General features: G+C 46.1%; 1 protein-coding gene across 1 annotated transcript in view; it reads right to left on the reverse strand.

Moving 5' to 3' along the window:
- Positions 1 to 14,898, reverse strand: part of LOC146075156 (prostaglandin reductase 1-like) — a 42,698-nt gene that overhangs the window by 5,702 nt on the left and 22,098 nt on the right. The window contains exons 6-9 of the mRNA XM_083184109.1: positions 13,929 to 14,046; positions 6,621 to 6,776; positions 3,199 to 3,304; positions 232 to 350 (exon numbers count right to left, since the gene is read on the reverse strand). Coding sequence (XP_083040235.1) covers positions 232 to 350; positions 3,199 to 3,304; positions 6,621 to 6,776; positions 13,929 to 14,046 — 499 coding nt within the window. The remainder of the gene's footprint in view (positions 1 to 231; positions 351 to 3,198; positions 3,305 to 6,620; positions 6,777 to 13,928; positions 14,047 to 14,898) is intronic.

Raw genomic sequence — 14,898 nt, forward strand, 5'->3', positions numbered from 1 at the left:
TGGTTCTGCCGCCATTTCACTGTCAGTGTTTATATACATAATAGTAATAATATATATATTATATATGTGTGTGTGTGCATGTGTGTGTGTGTACTTGTTCTACATTGTCTTGTACTGTAAGTCACAGTTTTCTTGTTGTGCTCATTTGTTTATGTACTTTGTTAGGTGCTGTGGAACCCTTGTAGCACCATATAGAATAATAATACAAGGAATAAGGCAAAGAATAATTACCTCAAGAACCCATTGCAGAAGTTTTTCCAGACCCTCATTGTATCTGTCATGCCAACGCTGAACTAAAAATCCTTCCATTCGCAGCTCATTGAAAATTAAAGGGATGTGAACATATTCTCCTGCAGTGAAAGAATTATAGAATAGTGATGTTTTCTTTATGATGTCTCAAATAGAACACATTGGGCTTTATTTACGAAGATGGGAGTTATATTGAAGATGGGATGTTGCCCAGAGCAACCAATCAGATTGAGTTTATATCAATTATCTGCTAGAAGGTGCTAAATAAATAATAAGAAGAATCTGATTGGTTGCTTAGGGCAACATTACATCTTAATAGATCTCCCATCTTAGTAAATTTACCCTAATGTGTCTCCAGTTGAAGTACAGGTGTGTTTCACAAGTGCCATCATGATTGGGCACCTTGTTGAGACCTGTAGTTCTCCTGTAAAGAGCAATAATAAGTAACTATTTATTGACACTATTACCACTGCACCCAAAGCCCACAGGGTGCAGAGAAGGACTGGTTGTTCTCAAAGGGTTCCAAATTAACTAGGGATTTCTCTGCTGGGCTGAGAAATGCGTTGATGACGAAATGCGTAGGGTGTGAGTAGGGTGGCCAATCCCAGGATCGGCGGGATCCCGGGATTTGGCCTCAAAAAGTCAGGGATTTCAATCCCGGGATTGGAGTATCCAATCCCGGGATTAGACTGCGCATGCGCAGTCTAATGCCGGGCAGCGTCTGAGCACTCGCTCAGACGCTGCCCGGCTGTTCCCGAATCCTGACTCCTGCGTGCGGCCTGCGTAGCGTGACAGTAGAGGTCACGCTGCACAGGCCACGCCGCCCAGTCTGATGCAGCCTTCTCCTGTGCCCGTCCCCTTCCACTCTCATCCGCAAGCCCGCCTCTGCTCCTCTGCCCGCCTGCCTGCCTCCTTTCCGGCCTGCCTCTTCTGTTCCTGCTGTGCTGTCTGCTAATGAGAAGGTGCACCGTGCACCTCCAAACCCACTCCCGCCCACCCGCTAATGTAAGTAAATGTGCGGGTCGGCCGGTGTGGGGGTGGGTATGAGACACGCCTGACACAACTAGGGATGCCAATCCTGGGATCCCGGGAATCCCGGGATTGAGCAGTTTTCAATCCCGGATTGAAAAAATGCCCCGGATTGGCATCCCTACCTGTGAGGTACACCGAGTTTTATGCTGAAAAACACTGCGGTTGTGATAACCGTCATTAAGGGTATGTGACCCAGTGCTTTTATATACCGTGGAAACCTTCATGTGAATAAACTTTTATATCTTGGATAATGCACTATGGAGCGCTCCTATCTGTACCTTTAGATTGACTTGACCTGCAAATCCAGGTGTGTATGAAGGGAGCTGCCGGTCCTTAAGAGACCTAAGTGCTAGAAAATAAATCACGCTGGGACTACCAGTTGCTTAAAGTTGGACTTTCAAAGGAATTGCTGTTATATATATATATTTAAAACAGAGCAAGCTGAGTAACCTGACGATGGGAGTAACCCCAAAATGGTTGGATTAAAGGACATATATATATATATATATATATACACACACACACACACACACACACAGTACATACAGTACATACATACATACTCACAGTGCTGCCGATCCCCGGGGTAACCAGCCAGCACATATATTTCATACAACAGAACATGTACTGTATGCTTGTATGTGCTAAGCAGCTCTCCCCTACATTAATTGGTTGCTGCTTTTAAACCTAATTCATGATAAAAATATCCTGTACAGATTATAGTTATCTGTGCCGTGCTTCACCCAAAGTCATCTGTTTTGGGCAGTTTTTGGCTTTTCTGCTGTTTGTAAAGACCCTCATACACTAGGGAGATCCACCTGCAATTTGGGCTCTTTTCATGTAATTACGGCAATCAATCGCATGAAATTGATAAAGCTGCAGGACGCAGTGAAACGCGTTAGTTGACAGTACCCAGCCTTTGGATAGCATGTGCGGACCATCTTTTTGGTGTGGACATTGTCCTTTCTACTACCCAACACCCCGTTCTTTCTATATTGGCGGACACCGTGCACAGCAGATTTCAGGTGACCACAATGGATGCCTTCCTCCACCTGCACAAGTGAGTCTCTAACTGTGCACGGAAGCCTACTTTACACTTTCACCCAGTGACATCTATTGGGTATATCGCTCCAAGGATTCCTCCGGTGATACAAGCAACAACCTTCTCACCTCAATTGGAGGCCTGTTTATTCCAGTGAGCATCAATACATCTTCATCCTCCAGCGGCAATCCATCAAACCGCAAATATCGTGAGGACATTAACCTTGTTACATTCATAAAGGATTGAACTCATCATTTGGTAACGTGCACTTAGCTTTCTCCCACCAGTAATAACTTTACAATACCCCTATCACACCTATCCATCAAGGCCTGGCTATTGATTTTAAATTATTCATTCCAATTTACTTTTACTTCCCCCCCTCATCCATTATTGTATTTATTTATTGTATTATTGTTATTTCATGTCAATTCATGTTATTTTATTGAGTAAAATTGTACTATATTTCCAATCATCTGGCATTGTTACTCATTTACAGCGCTGCTCGACTCGCCTTGAGCTTGTCTCTTTTTCTTCTGAAATGTGAATCACCCTGGCTGCAGAAGCAATCTGTTCGATCGCATTCAAGCCCGGCAGGCTTGACTAGGATTGCAGGCGATACTGTATATCGCATGCGAAAGGGCTGCATGTGATATTCTGCATGCGTTCCTGCACCTAAAAGGGTCCCGGGAGGCTCAAGGGGGAATCGCATGCAACTTCTCCGAGGGGAGAAATATCCCTATTGTATGCCCAGCTTTAACCCAATGCTTAGTAAATCTGGGGTTTCTATTCTAACAGAAAAAATATTGATAGAAATCTGGAGACAGTGTTCAAAATCTTGATTTTTGAAAATGCCAAAACTTGATTTAACCTATTACCTTTTCTAGGGACTTCATCATTGTACAGAGAAATAGCTCCACAAACAGCGATCCTTCCATATTTTCTCATTTGACGCAAAGCCACGTCTGAAAAATATCCCCCAACCTATGCACAGAAAAATACAAATAATTTGGTTTAATTTGCGTTTTCTATACCATTATTGCCAATAACATCTGTAATGTGGGGCCCAATCGATCACTAACATTACTGAAGTATCCTCTATTTCAGGCTTTCCCAACCACGGTCCTCAAGGCACGCCAACAGTGCAGGTTTTGTAGATATCCAGGCTTGAGCACAGGTGACTTAATTAGTACCTGAATGATTCTGATCACTCCAATCAATCCATCTGTGCTGAAGCCTGGATATCACTAAAACCTGCACTGTTGGTGTGCCTTGAGGACAGTGGTTGGGAAAGCCTGCTCTATTTCATACTGTAAAAAAAACAAGAAAAGTAACTTTATTACTATCAGATGTCAGAAACTCGTCATTCTGTATTTAGTTTATTTCCTACCATTAGTGTGCCTCTATTGGTGGTACTATAGTGTGATGTAATTAGTGTGCCTCTATTGGTGGTACTATAGTGTGATGTCATTAGTATGCCTCTATTGGTGGTACTATAGTGTGATGTCATTAGTGTGCCTCTATTGGCGGTACTATAGTGTGATGTCATTAGTATGCCTCTATTGGTGGTACTATAGTGTGATGTCATTAGTGTGCCTCTATTTGTAGTTACAGGCATGTGCATGGCACATCCATCCTTACCTTAATGCCCAGCCTTATATGCATCATCAGGCCCTCAATCAAGACCTCTGGACTCCAGCAACACTTAACAGACCAGCCTCACGCGTGCTGGAAAGTCGGGCCTCTGTATTCCCCGATGCCCATGCTACGTGAATGCGGCATTTCAAATTTTTCTATGCCAATGCAGGCCCATCAGCCAATCAGAAGTGTCTGCTCATGATTATCTGCCTGTCCTCAAACAGCGATTTAGCTGTATCCAGGGTGGCTGCAGGCCTATCATGAGCTGCCACTGTGCACAATGTTCAAGTATACCCTTGAACATCTGTATAGCAAAAACTGGTACAAAGTTGGAAAGGGTTGTGGCCATGCCCCCTTCTCTATACTTCCAATGGACAGTTGGAGACCCAGAAAACAGTACAAAGCCATTTTTTGTCGGGTACTGGCCATGAAAATCAGTACTATACCAGCCAAAAAGTTACAGTTAAAGGGTATGTTCAGAGTCTTTCCACTGTGTAAGGCATTGTGTGGCGGTGAAGGCTTCTCAGGTGGCCTATCTCTACAGGAACATGGCATGAGGGAGTCAGGCCTGCGGGAGGAGGAGAAGGGAGAAGGAGAAGGGAGAAGATGGGAAGTTCCCCCTAGTCCTGGCTACAAGGGGGTACAAATGGTACTTTCCTCCCGAACCCAGAGACACAGAAGGCCCAAGGTTCACAGTGTGGCAGCTGTGCTTAAATTTGATTAACATACAGACGACAACAGCCTGCCAATGCTGGGTAACTACCCCCCAAAACACATTAAAACTGGTCAGAGTAACCCAGTCATCTGCTGCACGCGGGACATGCACCATAATTATCAATGGCACCGCAGTTGTGAAATCATCACATTATACATGTTCTGTACCATTATTGACAAAATCATCTGCCTGCTACCCCCTACTGTATACTCTAATCAAATTACCTATATTATTCAATTTGCAGTGATTGCCAATAGGCACTGCTAGACAAGCCCAATGGGCTAGTCACACCCCTTCGACAGTGCACCCTCTAATAAAATGTGCCACCCACACCAATGTTTTGGTGATACTGTAGTGTGGGGTCATAAGTATGCCTCTATTGGTGATACTATAATGTGATTTAGTTAGTATGCCTCTACTGGCGATACTATAGTGTGAAGTAGTTACAGTAATATGCCTCTATTGGCGATACTATAGTGGGAGGTTATTAGTATGCCTCTATTGGTGGTACTTTAGTGTGAAGTTATTAGTATGCCTCTATTGGTGGTACTATAGTGTGAAGTTATTAGTATGCCTCTATTGTTGGTACTATCGCATAATGTCATTAGTATGCTTGTTTGTGTTACTATAAATCAGGGGTCCTCAAACGGCCCGCTGAGGACGTTTATGCGGCCCGCCGGGTTATCAGACTGGAAGCTCTAAAAGGAGTGCTGCGGGCCGCGGTCCCTCACCTTCTCCTCCACTGTCGGCGGCCATGTTCCTGTAGGCTTTTAAAACATGGCCGCGGCTACAGGAACATGGCTGCCGGCCTCCAGGTCTATGTGGAGGAGGTTCCCTCTGATGCCTCAGATGCTGGGTGTGGAAGTCATGACGATGACGCCGCCTGCCCATGCGTCTGTGAAGCAAGTAGGAGCAGCAGGCTGTTGGAGGGGTGGACGGGGAGTCGGGGACCGCTGCCGCATGAAGCATCAAGCAAGCTGGGAGCAGCAGCAGGTGAGGATCAAACTCACAAAAAAAATTAAGAATTCTGCTGTTTCCTGAGGTGTCCTTCTTTAAATGTGTTAAGGGGGAGCAGCCTGTTGTGTCCTCCTGTTATTATGCAGGGGAAGCAGCCTGTGATGTCATGGCATTATTAATAATAATGCCATATAATAATGCCATGACACCACAGGCCGCTCTCCCTGTATAGTATAAGTAATGCTATGACACCACAGGCTGCTCCCCCAGTATAATAATTTATTATACAGGGGGAGCAGCCTGTGGTGTCATGGCATTACTTATACTATACAGGGGGAGCAGCCTGTGGTGTCCTGTTATACAGGGAGAGCAGCCTGTGGGGGTCCTGTTATTATACAGGGGAGCAGCCTGTGGGGGTCCTGTTATTATACAGGGGGGAGCAGCCTGTGGGGTCCCGTTATTATACATGGGGGAGAATTTAACTTTACTTCATTTTAAATATTGTATTTGTTCCCATTTTGTTTCTTCACTTTAAAATAAGATATATGCAGCGTGCATAGGAATTTGTTCATAGTTTCTGTTTTTACTATAGTCCGGCCCTCCAACAGTCTGAGGGACAGTGAACTGGCCCCCTATTTAAAAAGTTTGAGGACCCCTGCTATATATCATAATTTATTAGCTCCCCAAATGTTACATCTTTGTCAATTTAGGCTTAGCCCATTGAGTGCCAACAACGTTAGTTATCTAAACTTCAATTAATTGTCTTAAGATCATTTACCCGCAATAACTAAAGTAATTCATATTCCCCAACTATGACCCTGTTATTTTTAGCAAATATTTGACACATCTCTCATAGTAATGTTGGCACTCAAAAGGTTAAATGGCTACTTTATATAGTATTTTTATTATTAATATGAGTGATTTTTAGAAAGCCATTCTACAACTATATTTTCAGGCATTAACAGCTGGATTTCAATGATACTAACTTACATTCTCAAAGAAGCAATCATAACCCTCTGGAGATGCCTTCTTCAAGGCATCCTCCAAGGAGCTTACTGTCTTGTAGTTGAAGACTTCATCAAAACCAATTTCTTTCAAATATTCCACCTTGTCATCTGAGCCAGCAGAGCCAACCACCTTACAACCCTGAGAGAAAAAAAGACTATAAGTAGAAATATGGGTACTTGTGTATTATAGCGGCGCCCCCGATGTACATCGCGCAATGTTTTTATCGCATTGCATGCCATGCACCAGATGGCATGCGATGCGATGCGACGCGATTTTGGTCCCCTATGCGATGAAACATTGTATAAGCACCCTAAAGGGTGCTTTTAAGCACCCAAATGGGTGCTTACAATGTTAAATGCACCCCCACGCCACCCCCCCACTATAAACGTGAACCCCAAGCGTGGCGAGCGTCGGCGGTTCGCGTCCTCCGACCTTTTCATACCCCCACTATCCACGTCAGCATGGAGTAGAGAATAGAAAGTGTGGCGAGCGCAGCGAGCCACCGAGCCCGAAGCGTGGCGAGCGCAGCGTGCCCCGCGAGGGGACGCGGATACCTGTGAAGCCCGCGAGGGGACGCCGATACCTGTGAAGGTATCGGCGTCCCCTCGCGAGTCTCGTTTCGCTCGCCGCGCTTCTGGCTCGCCACACTTTCTATTCTCAACTCCACGCCGACGTGGATAGAGGGGGTATGAAAAGGTCGGAGGACGCGTACCGCCGCCCCTCGCGGGCTCGCTGCGCTTGCCACGCTTCAGGTTCACGTTTATAGTGGGGGGGTGGCGTGGGGGTGCATTTAACATTGTAAGCACCCATTAGGGTGCTTATACAATTTTTAATCGCATCGCATTGTATGGCATTGTATGCCATACACAATGTCATATAATTTTAAAATTGTATGACATTGTACAATATCGCGCAATATCGCGTTGCATCGCATACCATCGCATGCCTTATAGTATGCGATGCGATGGGCGCCACTATAATACACAAGTACCGAAATATGCACTAGTAGTAGTAGTACATTTATTTATAAGGTGCCACAAAGTGTCCGCAGCTCCGTACATATCAAACAAAAAACAAATTACAAGGTAACATACAGGGTGTGTTGATAAAATACAGCATAAATAGGGGTATAGATGGTAGAACTAAAATCAGCATCAGTTCTGAAGTAGGTGTCGAAATTGTCGAGGAGACTGAAGATGAAGTAGAGGAAGGGAAGTACAAGGCAGGAGCACTGGTGAGGTAAAGAGGTAGGGTGAGTACGTGAGGAAGGAGGGCCCTACTCATAAAAGTTAACAGACTAAAAGAAGGTGGGTGTATAAATGAAAAACAATAGGATAAGTAGGAATGGATGGGAATGGATGGAGGGGTAGGGTAGGCAGGATAGGAGGAGCAAAAGAGGTTAGGAGGAGGAGGAATAGGCTAGTCGAGAGAAGTGGGTTTTGAGGGAGCACTTGAAAGCCTGGTGGGTGGTGGGAGGTTGTTCCAGTGCAGGGGGGCAGCGCGAGAGAAGTCTTGGACACGGGAGTGGGGGGAGGTGATTAGGTGAGAGGTCAGTCGGCGGTCAGCGATGGAGCGAAGAGGACGGGAGGGAGTGTGGATAGAGATCAGTGAAGAGAGGTAAGGAGCGGTGGAGGAGGAGAGAGCCTTGTAGGTGGTGGTGAGGAGTTTAAAGTGAACTCGGAAAGGAATGGGGAGCCAGTGAAGAGATAGACAGAGGGGGGAGGCGGAGGTAGAGCGGCGGGAGAGGAAGATGAGCCTAGCAGCAGCGTTAAGAATGGATTGGAGAGGTGCGAGGCGGGTGAGAGGTAGCCCAGAGAGAAGGATGTTGCAGTAGTCAAGGCGGGAGATGACAAGAGAATGAATGAGAATTTTGGTCGCGTCTGTGGAGAGGAATGGTCTGATGCGTGAGATGTTGCGTAGGTGAAAGCGGCAAGACTGTGAGAGAGCACGAATGTGGGGGGGTGAAAGAGAGGGAGGAGTCAATGATGACACCGAGGCAGCGCGTTTGGTCGGTGGAGGTGATCTCGGTTTCACCAATGCTGATGGAGATAGTGGGAGAAGAGGGGATGTTCGGGGATGGAAGATTAGAAGTTCAGTTTTAGCCATGTTTAGTTTCAGGAAGCGTTTGGTCATCCAGGCTGAGATGGCCGTGAGGCATTCGGAGACCTTGGACAGGAGTGATGGGGATAGATCGGGGGAGGAGAGATAGATTAGAGTATAATCAGCATAAAGGTGGTAATGGAAGGCGTAGGAGCTGATGAGGGTGCCCAGAGAGGTGGTGTAGAGGGAGAAGAGGAGAGGGCCAAGGACTGACCCCTGGGGAACCCCGACTGGCTGCGGGGTAGTAGAAGAGGAGGAGCTCGGAGTGGAGACGGAGAAGGAGCAATCGGAGAGTATGAGGTGAACCATGAGAAGACAGTGCCAGTAATGCCAAAGGAGTGGGGGGTGTTCAGCAGGAGAGGGTGGTCAACTACTAATGTATGTAATGCTAGATATGTGATGGATATAACAGTGGTTCACAAACATGGTCCTCAAGGCACCGGGCAATCTACTGTAGGTATTAAAGATATAGATAAAGCAAAGGTGATTTCGGGATCTATAGTACCAGCCAACTAGCTCCTAACTGTTATTTTTCATACCCAGCCTGTATCATGGCAGTTATGTCAGGATTGGGTGGTTCAGGAGGTGAGGAGGCTGGGAGTCCCAGTCCCAACTTCATCTCTCTGCCACACAATATTCTTCTCCCTGAAACTATCACAATCCCTCACTTTGTGTCTCTCACCCTTCCCTCTTCACTGTGTACCTCTCATCCTCCTACCCTTTACTCTGTCTCTTAGCCTTCCCACTTTACTTTGTCTATCAGCCTGTCCTCCCTTCACTCTGTGTCTGTTGCCTGCTCTCCCTTTCCTGTGTCTCTCAGCCTCTCATCCTTCATTCTGTCTCTCAACTTGCCCCCTTCACTCTGTGTCTCTCAGTCGGCTCCTTCACAATAGTATATACTGTACATGTTGTGATATGACAGCCAACGATATCGATTCAATATCAGCGGCCGGTGGGTGCAGGCATCAGCTGACAGGGATGGGGGATGGCATGGGGAGGAGCATGCTGCATTGAGCATCTAGTAGATCAATGTATATAGCAGCATGGGCCACCTTTCAATCTAGTAGAAATAGACCGTGGTGCACAGTCTATTTCTACTTACACAATTCCAGCGCCATAGAGCCATGCATCAAGACTGAATCCAGATCGGATGCGGCCAAACAAGGTGCAATTTTTACTAACTTGCTATCGATTTGACTAGTCAAACTTGATAACCAAAATTGCGCCTTGTGTACACACCTTTAGTCTTTCTTTGTCTCTCAACCCCCCCCCCCCCCCCCCATTTACTAGCGGCAGCCCTGACCTGTATATTTGTGTGAGCCAGTGGATGGTGATTCCAGGCAGGTGCAACAGGAAGAAACGAGAAGGCTCTTCTTTTTGGTAGGGATTCTGACAGGCCAGAATGCTTGATGTATTGTTGAACATAGCTATATTAAGGGGGGCGCAGGGAATACTGTACTCTGGACCCCCCACGGACAAAGCGCATTGATATCACTAGCTGTCCCTCTTATGCAGCAGCAGAACCAGGCAATCAGAAAGTGAGCAGGACATTATGCAGTGCTGGCAGAGACACAGAATTATTAGGTTTCATGAGGTACCAGGGGGCCCCTACTCATTTTGTCCTCTGTATTTTGGGAACCCGAACCAAGCAATGAGCCTAGTGCTGGTTATAGAAATGCAGGTCAACCCCAGCCTTTTCCTCCTGTATTTCTGCAACCAGGACTGGTTCAATAAGCTCGGGGCTGGTTATTGCCGGGCAGGGGGACCACACCCCGGGTTTTTTAAATTATTTATTTATTTTTATCATTATTACACATGGAATCCTGCATGGATCTGACTGATAAAAAACTCACCACAAAAACGTGAGTACTTTTAGAAAAATTACTTTTACAGTATCCGAATTCACCAGTATGAAAGATTGTAAATTTGCCGATCACATAGATCTCTATGGCCACATGGTGTATTCATTTGTATAGCCGAATTCGGCCTACCCTGCCATTTATAAAAATGGCAAATCAGCCACATCCGATGCCATAAATGGCATGTGCCCTCTAGAAAAATGGGTGTGGCATCACAGCAAGGGGCATGGCCTCAAAATGAATGCTGTATCCATCAGTCATGCCCTTGTTTTCTTCACTACTCGGTACTCAATCCCTTACACCCCCCACATTCGTGCTCTCTCACAGTCTTGCCGCTTTCACCTACGCAACATCTCACGCATCAGACCATTCCTCTCCACTGACGCGACCAAAATTCTCATTCACTCTCTTGTCATCTCCCGCCTTGACTACTGCAACATCCTTCTCTCTGGGCTACCTCTCACCCGCCTCGCACCTCTCCAAACCATTCTTAACGCTGCTGCTAGGCTCATCTTCCTGTCCCGCCGCTCGACCTCCGCCTCCCCCTTCTGTCTATCTCTTCACTGGCTCTCCATTCCTTTCCGAGTTCTCTTTAAACTCCTCACCACCACCTACAAGGCTCTCTCCTCCTCCACCGCTCCTTACCTCTCTTCACTGATCTCTATCCACACTCCCTCCCGTCCTCTTCGCTCCATCGCTGACCGCCGACTGACCTCTCACCTAATCACCTCCTCCCACTCCCGTGTCCAAGACTTCTCTCGCGCTGCCCCCCTGCACTGGAACAATCTCCCGCCACCCATCAGGCTTTCTGATTCCCTTACCTCCTTCAAGCGCTCCCTTAAAACCCACTTTTTTCGACTAGCCTATCCCTCCTCCTAACCTCTTTTGATCCTCCTATCCTGCCTCCGTTCCCCTCCGTTCCTACTTATCCTGTTGTTTTTTGTTCGTCCACCCTATTTTTAGTATGCTAACTCTTATGAGTAGGGTCCTCCTGCCTCACGTACTCACCCTACCTTTTTACCTCACCTGTCCTCCTGTCCTGTTCTTCCCTTCCTCTACTTCATCTTCAGTCTCCTCGACAATTTTGACACCTACTTCTGAACTGATGCTGATTTTATTTCTACCAGCTATACCCCTATTTATACTGTATTCTTCAACACACCCTGTACGTTACCTTGTCATTTGTTTTTTGTTTGCTATGTACGGCGCTGCGGACACTTTGCGGCGCCTTATAAATAAACATACTACTACTACTACTTAATGCTAGCCTCGTCACCTTCTTCCCAGCTCATTTCAACCATTGCCTCCTCTGTCTTCATCCACTATCTTCAGCAAACACAGTCATAGAAAGGATGACAGGGAGAGATAATATGAGATCGTAGGCAGGGATTAAAGTGGTCCTTGGTGATAGAACTCGTTTCACTTCCTACCAATCCCCCTTCCCGCTCCCCTTTAGGCGGAGCCTGGGCCAGTGCCAAGGTTTTTGGCACCCCCTGCAAACTATAAAATTTGTATCCCACCTCCAAAACTTTATAAAGGGGAAATTGTCTCACAAGGAAGGGACATGGTCACACAATAGAACCTCCAATTCAAATTACCCCATACAGTTCACAATCATATTCAAATTTCACAGCATGTTGTGTCCCTTATTCAAGCTACACTACACAGTAGTACTCTTTATACAGTACATGTATGCCACACAGTAGTGCCTCTTACACATAATGCCCACAGTGGTATTGCCACTTAAACACATACTGTAGGCATTAAGTGAGCCTTATACATATATGTCTCTGACCCGCAAGCAGCTAACTGCCCATTCCCTTCAAGCAACTTGAACTCCAATTGTGTCCCCCCCAGCTTCCTCTCTTCAGCTTCCACCTTTTCTTCAGCATGCACAAGTCCTGCTGCGCAGCGGTTTTTCACTTCAGAGGTTTTGACAGCTTGATATCACATGCACTGTGCTAAAAAAGGAAGCCACTGGGACAAGTTTTTGTTCGAATTACTGTGCAGGGCTGTAGTGGAGGTGGAGCTGAGTTCCACCCTGTTCCCCCTAACTTTTACCCCTGGCCATAGGTGACATGGAATGCAGATGGTGGCAAGGAGAGGATGATGGGAAAAGGCAGTGGGTGATTTGGAGAGAGGTGATGAGGAGAGACATTGGGAGGTGGAGAGGCAGAGGGTGAAAAGGGAGAGGAAGATAGGGAAAGGCAGTGAGAGATATTGTATATAGTGGGGCATTGGGCTGGATGTGAAGGGAAAGTGAGATGGTGGTGGGAGGGAGAAAATATTACACAGGAGAAGGGGACTGGGATATGGTGGGTGACACTGGGCTGGGTGGGGGGTGGGGGGGGGGGGCACTTTGAATGGGGGGCACTGTGCAAGAAAAGAAGCAAGCAGTGAGATAGGGGTGGGAGGAGGAAATGGGATTTGGGGTTACTGCTCCCACCACAACCCACACACCAATAACATTATTCTAGAACATCAAGTGAAATTGCCTAGGTGTATCTTAGAGTTTCAACACCAGCCATTTGCTTTAAATTCCAAAAGGATGCCTTTCTCAGAGTCATCCTTCATTTTGTTATAGTCAGGGGTAGTAGCAGCTCCAGAGAAGGAGCTGCAGGACAGGTTTAAAATAGGGGAGCAACACCCACTGCAAAATGACTCACTGGTAGTTGGTGTCTCCCCCCTATTTGCATTTTAAATTGTTTTGCAGTTCCTCCTCTGGAGTCACCACTGGTCAGGGGCGCCCCCCCTCCCAGGTTCTGGAGTCCCTAAGCAGCTGCCTAAATCAGCCTAATGGTAAAGCTGGCCCTGTTCCTACCTCACTACATATATTACCAGATGCCAATGCAGTGTCCTGCGGAACGTAATTGAACCCAATGAGGGGGGGGGGTACTATTTACTCAGGTCACATTGAGGGGTCCGGGGCAAGCTACCCCATCCCCCATTGCAGAGAGCTGGGCAGTGGGAGAAAGAGGACAGACTGCCACTGCAGCACAGCCTCTCTCCCCAGCCAAGCACATGCTTCTCAGTGCTGTGTACTGAGCTGAGGAGAGAGGCAGCATCAGCAGTCCTCTCTCTCCCTGCACTGGTGTGCGATCACACCCATTCCTGCATTGGTACCCACCCACACAAAATTTATATTATTTTATACAGGGTGTGGCCATGCCCACTAACAATGGCCATGTTCCTTCATTTTACCAGGCCCAGACAACCATTCAGCGCCCATGACTAAGCTTCACTAATAGTTTTTTCTTCCAGGTGTCTCATCATGACATTCTGCCTTAGGTACTGTATAAATGTGTGTTGCATCAGTGGGACCAATACTTACCATGATTTTCGCTATCTGGCCAACTAAGGTTCCAACAGCTCCGGCTGCTCCATTGACCAGGACAATTTCACCTTTTTTCGCAAAGCAGATCTCTTTTAAACCAAAGTATGCTGTTAGTCTGTAAGGAATATAAGAATAATGGTCTCATGGACAAACAGAACATACAGACGCTGGGCTGCTAAGAGCAGATTCAAGTAGCTTTGATTTACATGTAATGTAGGCTACTCTGTGAATGAACATTACACTTCAAAGCATTTTGCTAATTATTAATCAACACTAGACCAGTATAATACTAGTATTGGTAACTGTGAGCTCATTAGTACAAGGTGTCCCTATGTGTTAGGGGGTGATTCAGGTTGGTTTACAAAAGCAAACTCTTTCTTTAATGGATAAAACCATGTTGCACAGCAGATGGGCATATGTAACATATGCAGAGAGAGTTAGATTTGGGTGGGGGTTTTACTTTAAACTGATATCTATAGTGCAGTGTAAAAATAAAGTAGCCAGTATTTACCCTGCACATAAGCAAAATAACTCATCCAAATGTAACTCTCTCTGCACATGCTACATCAGCCCCACCTATAGTGCACATGGTTATGTCCATTAAAGGAGTTTGCTTTTGCAAACCAACCTGAATCACCCCTTAAGTATGCAATTTATATTAAACCTAATATACTGTAATATGTTATTGTACATTGTGTAAAATAATTAAAAGACATATATACTGTATAGTGAAGACACTTGGTAGTTTATGGTAGAAATGCCTAAACACATTTACAGTTCACACCCAAATAATGAAAGCTTAATACTTGGGTAGCATGGTGTATTAGTTAGCATTACTTCTTGACAGCGCTAAGGTCTTGGGTTCAACGCTCATGGTGGTCCTAACTGTCTTAAGTTTTCATAATCTTCCCATATTGTTGGTTTCCTTCGGGTACTTCCATTTCCCCTTCCGATCCAAAAATATACT

The sequence above is a fragment of the Crinia signifera genome, chromosome 1, assembly GCF_055691185.1.
Source record: "Crinia signifera chromosome 1, ASM5569118v1, whole genome shotgun sequence".
In the NCBI taxonomy this organism is placed as follows: domain Eukaryota; kingdom Metazoa; phylum Chordata; class Amphibia; order Anura; family Myobatrachidae; genus Crinia; species Crinia signifera.